Raw genomic sequence first — 11,212 nt, forward strand, 5'->3', positions numbered from 1 at the left:
TAGTTTCAACAATAATATGCTGCAATGTAAAGGAGCATAGTCATAAATGTATGAAGTAGATTCAAGTTTCATTTTGTAAGTGGAAAAAACTTGAGTAACCCAGATGGTTCTGATTATTAAACGGACCAAAATACTGACATTTGTGTGAAAAGCTTGTAATTAAACTGAGGATTCATGTAGAAGGGAAGGTGATATTACACACAGCTGATGTACTCAAACTACTCATTAGAATGAGATAATGTGTCTAAAATGGACGCCTGACTCCTTCTGGTTTGGTCACAGGATCTCTACAATGGGGCCAAAGTGCAGAACAAAAGTCTCAGTGACCACCATGGAATTGACGACTTCTATCCCCCTTCTTTAAGTTTGTCATCATGCAACAAAGGAAAAGACAAAGTAACACAAGGAGGACATTTTGAAAATTTTTATTCAAGAACATTTAGATCAACCATGAAGTCAGAGAATGCTTTCTTCTCTCCTAACAGAAACATAACTTAACAGAATGTTTGAAACCAAATGACCCGGTTCACATTAAACAAGTATTGGGATATATCAACATCTGTCACCCAATAACAGTATTCTTCTGTGGCATTTCCACTGACTACATCTAATGGCGACATACAGTGTTTCAAATCATTTGGTAAGCAATAGTTTTTATTAGTTTAACATTAAAATACAAGGGGACATAAAAAGGCGAAATTCCTATTGTCCCCTGAACTTTAACAATATCCATTAGCTGCCTTATAATGTTTAAAATTTGAAGTAAAGTCCAACTGGGAAGATATCTATCAGTCAGCAGTTTAAAATAATAATAAAAAAATAACAGGATTAGACAAACTAAAATGCCACGTCTACGAGATATGGACGGTTATCATCTTTAAATGGATATGAGTGTGACAACAAAGTTTTGTTACATCAAGTGCAAGCCCAAAAAAAACCTATAAATGACATTTGTAATATAAAACTTGGTAAAAAATACTCATTTAAAACTGTACAATCACCAAGTACACAGAGTGAGCACATCAACAGTTCTTCATTTGGCCTCGGTGGCTTCAGCCTTTGGCTCCTGCAGGGACAGAAGATAAAACAGCGCTTTAACATGAAATTATGGCCTTTATTTATTCACATGGGAAAATAGTCTCGTAGAGAAAGCCTTCATTTCTAAATATTAGATTAAATATTTATTCATTAGACGCTGTTGAAAACCTGAATTAACAGATTTCATAAAAAAACATGTTTTTGCCTTCACTGCTCAGAAACTCTTGCACTCTCAAATTAACAATTTAGGCCAAAGAGTAATTGTGTTTATATGATTTTGGCTATGAGGCGTCAAATGCTGAATCAATTCCTTCATATTTACACTTTTTCTGGATTACCAAAACACTGGAAGAAATGATTAACTAAGGTAACCTTTCAAAACATGAGTAAGTAAAAGTTTATTTTAATAGTTATCCCACAAAACACTAAACTTTCTTTTCTGAAGAAACAAACCTCAGCCTTGGGGTTCCCGTTCTCAGTTGCCTTGGCCTTCTTTGCTTTGGGTCCCTTCTGCAAAATAACATGGAAATTGATTAATGATAATCATCACATGATTAAAACATCTAATTTGTTTAAGGTATCTTCACTTAAAAAAAAAACAACATAAAAGTTTCACAGGCGCAAAAGAAAGAGGCTTTCTGTTGAAATCTGCAAGTGATTCAGTTTCTTACCTTTGCTACAGGTTTGGTCTTAGCCTCGGCTGTTGCAGGTTTAGCCCTCTGTAAAACAAAGAGAAATTGCAGATGAGTACATATTCTGCTCTTGACTGTAGCCAACATCAGGATTTTAATCTACTGATGAATTTGCAATTCAAACAAATGCAGAATAATCAGATGTCAACATCATTATGGATTGCTGGTTACTCTCAAGAACTTACCACAGCCAGGCGTGGAGACTTTCTCCTGTCCTGAAGAGATAATAGGAAGAAAAACTTGATTAAAATGTTGTTAATGCCTTATTTTGACCCTGTTCACACCTGAGAGATCAGATCATAAGTGGACAGCTGGTTTGTCGGTTCATGTCTGGCATTATAAATGGTCTTCATCGCATGTCCTGTCCATGTCAATGTGTTTTTGAGTCAGTGTGAGAAGAGTGTATCGATGTGTATAAATTTACACAATAAAAAAAAATATATATATGTTTGACGCCCAGTGTTTATACTGCGGCCAAAAATAATTTAATGATATATTTTCTATATTTATAACTTGAGAGAGTCAGATGACGTCAGCTGAGTAGGCGGTCCTTCATATTTGTTCCAGATACAAGTCTCAGATCACCACCAAGTGTAGAGTGATCCGGTTTATAAAGTGTCTTTCACAGATTACCCTGGACGGGGTTAATACCCGGTCAGACCAGGGTCTTTAACAGAAGAGCTTAACTAAATATAGAATTCAAATACATGGAAAAGTAGAGGTATAATGTTGCACAGCAGTCAACATGACTTCAAAAACAAGAAACTAAAAACTAAGTATAATCAGACATCACAAAATATAATATTTGTATAACAGATGTGTATAAAAAACAACAATAATATATATATTAAAAACATGAAATTGTACATACCGCTGCGGTCACACTTGTCTGAAAAGACAAAAAAGGAAGAAAAAAGTCAGTAATAGAACAACACTCAAACATCTTTCAAATCTGAAAGAAACAACCGCAGGATGTCGGCTCGCGCGCGCTTTATTTACTTCCGCACTATTTATGTAGTCATGACGTCACCGCGGACAGACACACAGACACGAAGCCGCGGGGACAAATTGAGACGTCACCGCCTGTTTTTTTTTCTTTCTTTGAAGTTGACAAAGAACTTCCCGCGCATATTTGAATTCAAACTGCCCCGTTGCCATGGCAGCGCGTTGGCGCCCTGACAGCTTCCTTTGTTTTGTATCCGCGCGCGCGTCGACAGACAGCTGTTGAGAAACCGACCAGATTATGACTGATTATGACTCTGCTAATCCGGGGCTCGACGCGACGCCAGCAGACACACGACGGCGGACGAATCCGAACGCTTTCAGGCGTAGATTTAAATCGAGGGACGATTATCTTCTTATAATGTTTTATAGCACGTAAATCTGTATTTTTAAGAGTAAACAAAAAATAAAAGCTCCTGCAGAACCGTGCACGCTAGCTGACAGAATCGTGATAAAACTAAACGCTATATTATTAATATCATTTATTGCACATTTCAAATCGCTGCACGTGAGCACCGATGCTGATAAATAGACGACACGCGCTGCTGCACAACAAACAATTTGAAAAAATGCAATCTTTCGTTTAAATGCAAAATTGCAGCCTGAAATGTTTTTTTGGCGGTATCTATAAAAACAAAAAAAAATGTGTTTTGCGTCATCATGCATGGAGGGGAGGGGGGATGGGGGGAAAATACTTGAAAAAAAGATTTCCCGCAATTTTATTCTAGAGCTTATTTTGGATTTTAACAAACCAGTGAAACCATTGAGTGGAACACGAACACTGGGAATCTGAAGTTTACAGTTGAAAACATTTCAAGATGTCTCCCCACAACATGTCTCGAACGAGCGGGGGGGAAACAGACGCAGCGCGGTGACAGTCAATAAAACCCGCGAGCATGGACGCGCTGGACGTGAAGTTGTTGCTAAACACGCCGTGTGTGTTTTTGTGTGTCGGCGGCACCTAGGCGTTTCCCGACGTTTGTGCATCGGTGTGTCGTGTTCTTGTCGGACGGCGGGAGGAGGATGAGTAACGGGTCTTCCTCAGTGTTTCACCCGCCATTGCTGTGAGCGATGGTGATGACGTTCTCCCCGATGCACAAATAACACCCGAACCGCGGGCGGCGGAGAACCAAGCCGCGGCCGATAAATGAAATAAATAAAATAGAAAAATATTACCTTCGTTTTGCCCATGTTTGCTGGTGGGAATCGAACAGGAGCGGTCAGGCAAATATACCGAGAGATAGAGGCTTTTTCCGGGGAGAGGACAAACGACGGTGGAGCTGTCGCTGTGGAAAATGGCGAATGTAAAAAGCAAACGAATGTTTTTGTAGTTTATTCTGTGAAATATAAGAAGAGAACCGGTTCCAGCCGGTTTGGTGTTTCCGTGGCTGCCATTGGACGGAGCTGCGTCACGTGTGCACAGGGACCGCCCTGTTTTTTAAAGAGGCAGTACTTTGCTAGGGGGGAAACGATACCACGCCGTGCCGCAAGGGTCGCTGTGTACCCGGGGTTTCTTCAAGGAAGCGAAACATCAACATCTGTCATTTTTTAGTTGTGACGCTTAGATGCAAAGGAGAATATTTGAAAAGTTCCTCATTCATATATGTGAAGAACTCAAATCTTAACTTTCTTTTTCTGTTTTTAAAAGTGAAGCCAAGTTTTACATCAGTTCACCCTCTACCTCCTGTGATAGAAAGGCAATATACAAATACTCAGTCTTTGCACACAAATTCATATATCAATATAATTTTTGAATAAACACTATATATGTTTACTTCTTTTTACTTTATCACTTTCAGCTTATATAGGTCTTTATTTCTATCAATTCTTTGTGCTATTTTCTCTGCGCTTTGAGTTTAAAAAAGTAGGCAGCTGATTTTCTCCATAATTCCCTAAAAAGGGCGGATGATTAATTATAACATTAACTATTTTTTCTTATAATTTATTATTATTATTGCTGCGTATCCAGGTCCTGTGAAATCATTAGTTGGGATATATGCTGTAAATAAACTGACTTTTCATTTAACCTGCTAGTGATGTTAAAATATTCACATTCAAAATATTCAAACACATTCATTAGATGTACGATAGACACCAGTGTCTGTTGTTGCTACTGCCCCCTACTGGAATTCAGTGCAATTTCTCTTTCCTTATATGTTGGTGGTAGAAAGAAGAAAACGTCAAACACCAAAATCTCCTCTTTCGATCTTGTCAGAAACTTTTATAGTTTTTCCTTCAGATATCTTTTAGGTTGTCATCAGCCCTCACCTGAGAGCCTGTAGCTGACCAGACAATCAGGCCTGGGAATGTTCAGTTAAAGACGGGTTCAAATATGACAACTATTTGCAACGTAATCATCTGTTCCTCAACCACAAGGTTTCATTTTAAAAAGCTTCCAGGATGAAGCAACTTAAACCACAAGCTTGCAAAAGCCATTATCAAACTGTAATGGTCACAGTGCAAAGCAGATTGTTAACTATCTAGAAAGTCACAAGTGAAGTTTATCTGCAGTTGTTTACATTGAAGGGTTATTTTTTTTTAAATAAGTCACTTTAGGACGGAGCTGTTGCCTAATTCTGTTATTTTTCATGAATCGCTCTACATAAATGTCAATGAGTATAATATACTGTTCGATACCCGGTGCCGTCTAAAGGAAGATGAAACTGGATGCAGAAGTACCAGCTCACATTCCACTTAAATAAATTCAAGCTGCACCTACATACAACTAGTTTATCGCACATTGTTCTCTGGGAAATCTATTAAAATGTCAAACTTTTATCTCATAATGTTAAAGAAAGTGAAAACAAATTCCTGGATCCATCACGTTTATCCAAATTTGCCCACATTTTATGGTTTCTTTCTTGCCCCATGTCTCACTCGTCCAACAAGTTTCATGCATGGAAACCTAAAGCTATAGTATAAGCATGAAACTGATCTGTAACACAAGCTGAGCTGGACAGAAAACCTGTGTCACATGTTGAAAACATTCATGGTCCTGGAGGGGAAAATACATTTGACCTAGTTCCGGGCAGAAGGGCTTCAGAGGCCTTTGAGAATCATTTGAGATGTTTTGGAACACAAATCAGTTTGTGATCGGTGTCATGTGGGAGCACTGGGGCTGAGGCTGGTTTATTTAGGGGAGAAAACTTCCACTATCGTTGTTCTAGTCCTGATCTGAATGTGTTTTTACTGTCGCGTAAGTAAATTTATCAGATAACAATAAAGTTATATTACCAGATTGCTGTAAACACCCTGGGAAAGTGTCCATAACCATCCAGACTGAGACATGTGGCACACAAGCAAAAAGGCATGATTCAGACCTCATTTAATCATATCTGACATACAGGGATCACTCGTCTCTGTTGAGAAAGCTGGTCAAAATCTAGTTACTAGTTCATCAACATCACACTGAAGACACAACACTTTCTTTGGGCCACCACAAATACTTTCCACCATTAATATATATTAACGCGAGTGGCTGCTTTGTAGAAGCATTAACAGAACACAGGGTCTCTGGGTTTCACTCAGAGAATTGGATCTCCCCATCAACAGCATGCATTTCACAGATAACTCACACAAATTGTTTAACTACATCTTGACCAGAAGTTTCCAAACATTAGATACTTTATCTTTTTTTTTAAATCTACAATCATAAATATTACAATTATTCTACAGCCCCATGGGGGTAAAATTGCTCTGTTGTATTTTACAAATCAGCAACTGAATGAGCCCGTTCCCAGTAACTGTTCGCTCTTCTTCCACAGGAGCCCTTGTGTTGAGGAGAGTTTCACCTTCTCTCCACCGACTGTTTGTCCTCTTCGGAGCCCTACTGGGCCGAGACCCCTTCACTGCATAAGTCATTAACGTAAGAGTCTCTTTTATGCTTCAGTGCTTCTAGGAAATCCTGAACTCGTTCTTCCCGGCAGGTGGTGTAGTTCAGCAGCGCCTCTTGTCTCCTCTGGGCGTCCGCAGGTTTTCCATTCCCATGATGCTGCAGGTGCTCGGCCGTGCAGGCGCGGTCCGACTCCAGCTGCAGGAAGTTCTGATGCTCTTGATGCAGGTCCCTGGCTTTCTAAAATACCGTGCACATTCAAATTCTAATTAGATATACAAGCTTTGTTTACAAAGGTGATATGTGACAAAAGATGTAATGCCAATGCTGATGTATTACGAATGTTCTCATTGTGCAGATTCACATATTGGCGACACAATTAAAGCCTTACCTGGATGTGTTTATGATTTAACTGATACTGAAGAATGGCTTCACACAGGTTCCAGAACGAATACTCCGGCCACAGAACGGATTGAAACACTAGACAGGAGTGGGACGTCTGCAGGATGAGAAGATAAGAGATAATCAATACGAGTCTCAGAGGTGAAGATGTAAAGTTTTTGGCAAAATGTCCGTTGGTTAATAAATTCATCACTTGTCATGGAATGAATTCCTTATTAGCTGGACATTTCTTTGTTACTAGAGCTTGACTGAGGATTTCTGAGATGTCTACCAAAGAAATGTAATTAATCCTTGATATTTTATGGTTTAAACTTAAAGTAAAAGAAAACCAGAACACAATTAAATATATAGAACTTGAATTGAGAATTTTTTAAAGTAAAATATAAAGTTTTTTATATCAGCAAACATTAACACCAAGACCAATTGAATGTTATATGAACACAAAACGGGAGCATTTTTAAGGGAAGTCTCAACATGTATGACTGATAGAGTTAAGAAATGTGAAAAATACAAAAATCCTGTATTTTGCTACACTCAAAAACTACAGTTGAGTTTCATGATATATAAAATAACCATAATTAAAAATTGGAATTCTATGTGTACATAACAGTTAAAGGAAAAATGAGTAATTCAATTTCACTACAACAGCAGCCTTACAAATGTGTGAAGACACTGAAATCCAGCTTTGGAGGAAGGCGAAACAAAGAAATGAAGCTATATTCAAAGTGATGTTTGGAGGTGAATATTTTAAGCGGCATAATCTGACAAACTTGTTCAACCATCATTGAAACAGCTCCAGTCCCCACATCAGAAAACCTAATCACTCAACCTCTTCAATCATACTTGAATGATTTGAAGGTTTGAGGAACATCTCCCACGAGAACTATCAGCAAACAACTCTCTCAGTTATTCTCATCCTCACCTGCCAGAGCAGAAAGTCGCTGAGGCGCACCTCTCCAGACGTGCGGATGAGCAGGTCAGGGTTTGGAGAATTGTTGCTGTACAGACACTCACTTAGCAACGCCTCTGAAACATCACTGAGCATCACAAAGACACAAACAGCTCAGTAAAGCAACAGCTCCTACATATCATGATGGTGTGTTATGGATTTTAGTCGAAGTGTTTAAATTGTTCACCTTGATTTGATCAAGCCTTCCTCCACTCCCCAAGCCATTTCTCTGACCGCATTTGTGATTTCATATCTTGACGTGTAGGCAAAACACACATTCAGGAAACATCTGCAAAAAAAAACAACACAATTTGTATAAAGTGGTTGTTTACAATATATGATATGAAGTCTGTTAATGTGAGGGTGGGGGTGCCACATTGATGAACCTACTTATTGTGAGCTCTGGTTGTGATCACAGCTTTGGCAATCAGCTGCTGAAGGTCGAGCGGCAGCATGTCTAAGTCCCCCAGGACCCGGATACATACACCATGCTTCTCCAGGTTTTCTCTGCAGAAGGAGAGAGATGGAGAGGACAGGTGATAAGGAGGAGGAGAAGAAGAACAGGGAGAACCAGACGACTGTGTCGTTTGTACACAGCCGGTGAAACGTGTCTGGGTGCATTTGAGACAGAGACACACAAGGAATCTCTACAGAGTCGTCAGTGAGGATAGTTTATAGTTATGGTTCATTGTCTTGTGTGCACAAGGTGAACCACATGTTCATCACAACAAGTATCATCATCATAAACCATTGTCTTGGTGCCAGCCGCCTTTCGGCCATAAAAACCAGGGTTGTAAGACATCCTCTTGCTCTACATATTCAAAGTGCAAACTGCCTCTACATGAGGTTTTCATTTAATTCTCTTCTTCACTCATACGGCTATTTGAAAGAAAAAAACATATTTCAAAATTGCAGGGCCACAATAAAATGCACATTTCTTAACTGGTTGTGCTCGTGGACTTCAGAGCATTTTTCAAAGAATATAGTGTCTTACAACTAATATGCCACATTCTACTCAATGAAAACTTGACAAAAGAGGAGAAAATAGTCGTGTTTAATCTTCTGACTAATGGCAATGAAATAAGGAAGGTAGGTATTTTATGTTTAGTGGTTATTTCTGAAACTTTAGATTGAATCACATCCCTACCACCTTTAAAGTTCACGGTTTGCAGGGTGTCTACACTTAGAAGTTTAATTTAAGACATTTAAAGACCGTTTTTATGCCAATTAGATTGAATTCAAGACCAAACCTGTAATGTTATTCGATACTAAAAGTAGAAATATTCTTGCTCCAAGTAAACTATTTATGTCTGTTCAACTCCACCTCCATAATCCCCATTGTCTTTCAAACTTAAGACACAGCGCAATGTGCTTCATAAGCACTTCCAGGCTTTAACAACGAACCACACGTAATTCTCAAGCCACTTATCACTGAACTTGGCTTTCACCATGTTCATAAACTAGCCAGCAGGTTAGAACGCATTAGATTAGTACATAAATTTAACCAGAAACAGATTAATGACACAGCACATAGCAGATTCTAAAAACCCTGACTTTAACTACACAGAACTGCAATCGGTTCCCCTCAAGTTTAAGGAAGCAGTGAATCATCTGATGTATAAAAGCGACCAGACCATGGAACGACACAATTTGAATCTTGTTTAACTTGAAACCCACCGTTCCTCCAACAGCTTTTCAAATTTCTGCTTGGCCAGCTCCATCAGCCCATCCACCTCATCTTTCGAGCGCTTGAAGTTCTCGATGCTGAAGGCGTACACGGTCACCTCCTGGATGTTGAGCTGTTTACACCAACGTAGTGTCTGGTGTGGAGGGAACAGAGGATTACACATACAGGAACAAACCACTTTAAGCCCAGATGACATGTTTATGAAGAAGACAAACTTTAAACCCAGTGCTTCCTCACATCTGCCAGCTTGTTGAAGCCCTGCATATGTCCTTCCTGCCGCTCCATGTTTTTCTTACGCGCAAATCGGCGGTTACCATCCATGATGAAGGCCACATGCTTTGGCATGGGTCCAGCCTGGGGGACACAAAACAGATCAGGAGGATGATGATGACATGGACATCCCATAATGTTTAAATCATAGGCCGGCCACATTTAATGTAGAATGTCCCTGTTACAGAAAACTTTTCATTTCTGACTTTGGAAGCAGAAACTAATCCAAACTCAAAGTTCTCACATTAGCTTTTCCCTGTGATTTCTGATTGCTGATCATGAGGTGAAAGCACAGAGGGGGGTTGTTCTTTGAAAAAATATATACAGCAATAAAAACAAGAGAACCTTAAGACGTCCAACTGAGACTTGTGGAAACTGTTCATGGCATTTTTTTGATAAGTGATTATTTTATATTAACAGTGAATATGATCAGCTGATAACTTGATTGAGAAAATGTCATGTGCAGCCCTACACCCTACAGATTGAAGCACCACCTAAAAATACAGCTGGTGTACAACTGGTGAACTAAGAAACTACAGACTGACGTGAACAAACAATTCATATTATATTTGTAGTTCATTGAAATAAAAGGAATATTAATATTTGCAGAGTGAGCCGTGTGTCTAGTAGCTGAAGGTGTTTCATTTACTTCTATTCATAAAAACAATCAAATATGTCATAAGCCCAAATGTTTGAACCCATTAACGCTGATCAAGGTGTTTTCCCAAAGGACTTCATGATAATGATGATATTTCTGCTGTGCAATAAAAAATAATGAATGAATGAAGTGGGCTGAGTGTTATTTGCAGCCCTATTTTTCAACTACACACACAGGAATGACAAGACACACGTTCACACTCACCTTAAGGACATTGGCTGAAATCTTCTCAATCAGGTTTAATTCACCTTCTCTGATCCAGGACATCTTCAGTCTTCAAACGGGCTGAGAAATTATAAATAATAAAAAATGAACACGAGCCACTGAGCTGCGGATATGAAAATAACCAGGTTACAGTGCAAATGACTGAATGTCTTATAATCGTGTCATGATAGAAATAATGTCACATGCAGCCATTGACAGATTCCTCCGGTAACTGGAGCTGAGCAGCTCTGAGGGTTTGAATCAAAGCTCAGAGGGAATCGAACATGGTTCAGATATCACCTCCTCTTACGTGGAACTGCTTCATTAACTCAAACTACACGAACACACGCGCTGCTGTGCACAAAAATCACGCGCATTTCTTCCCATTTCTCAGATCTTCCAACTCACAGCTCTTACGATGACGACCTCTTCCGCACTGGAGTCATGTGACGCTGTGACCACTTCCTGCCACGTGACG

At 39.3% G+C, this 11,212-nt stretch overlaps 1 protein-coding gene and 1 long non-coding RNA gene across 3 annotated transcripts; both read right to left on the reverse strand.

Annotated features, from left to right (window-relative positions):
* Positions 1-409: 409 nt before the first annotated feature.
* On the reverse strand, positions 410-4,097 carry LOC133965131 (uncharacterized). The gene is made up of 6 exons (XR_009923849.1): positions 3,909-4,097; positions 2,602-2,619; positions 1,916-1,945; positions 1,710-1,757; positions 1,492-1,548; positions 410-1,066 (listed from the first exon to the last, which is right to left on the reverse strand). It is a non-coding gene; the product is annotated as an uncharacterized LOC133965131 (long non-coding RNA).
* Positions 4,098-6,026: 1,929 nt separating this feature from the next.
* Positions 6,027-11,212, reverse strand: dhdds (dehydrodolichyl diphosphate synthase). Of its 2 annotated transcripts, none has more exons than XM_062399835.1 (9): positions 11,143-11,212; positions 10,735-10,815; positions 9,840-9,956; positions 9,593-9,735; positions 8,306-8,422; positions 8,103-8,204; positions 7,889-8,003; positions 6,956-7,063; positions 6,027-6,804 (listed from the first exon to the last, which is right to left on the reverse strand). In XM_062399835.1, the coding sequence occupies exons 2-9, from the start codon at positions 10,795-10,797 to the stop codon at positions 6,559-6,561; spliced, it is 1,011 nt and encodes a 336-aa protein (XP_062255819.1). In that variant the 5' UTR covers positions 10,798-10,815; positions 11,143-11,212; the 3' UTR covers positions 6,027-6,558. The 2 variants fall into 2 exon arrangements, with proteins under 2 accessions (XP_062255819.1, XP_062255820.1); XM_062399836.1 differs by lacking the exon at positions 11,143-11,212 and adding an exon at positions 11,045-11,120.

The sequence above is a fragment of the Platichthys flesus genome, chromosome 11, assembly GCF_949316205.1.
Source record: "Platichthys flesus chromosome 11, fPlaFle2.1, whole genome shotgun sequence".
Lineage (NCBI taxonomy): Eukaryota > Metazoa > Chordata > Actinopteri > Pleuronectiformes > Pleuronectidae > Platichthys > Platichthys flesus.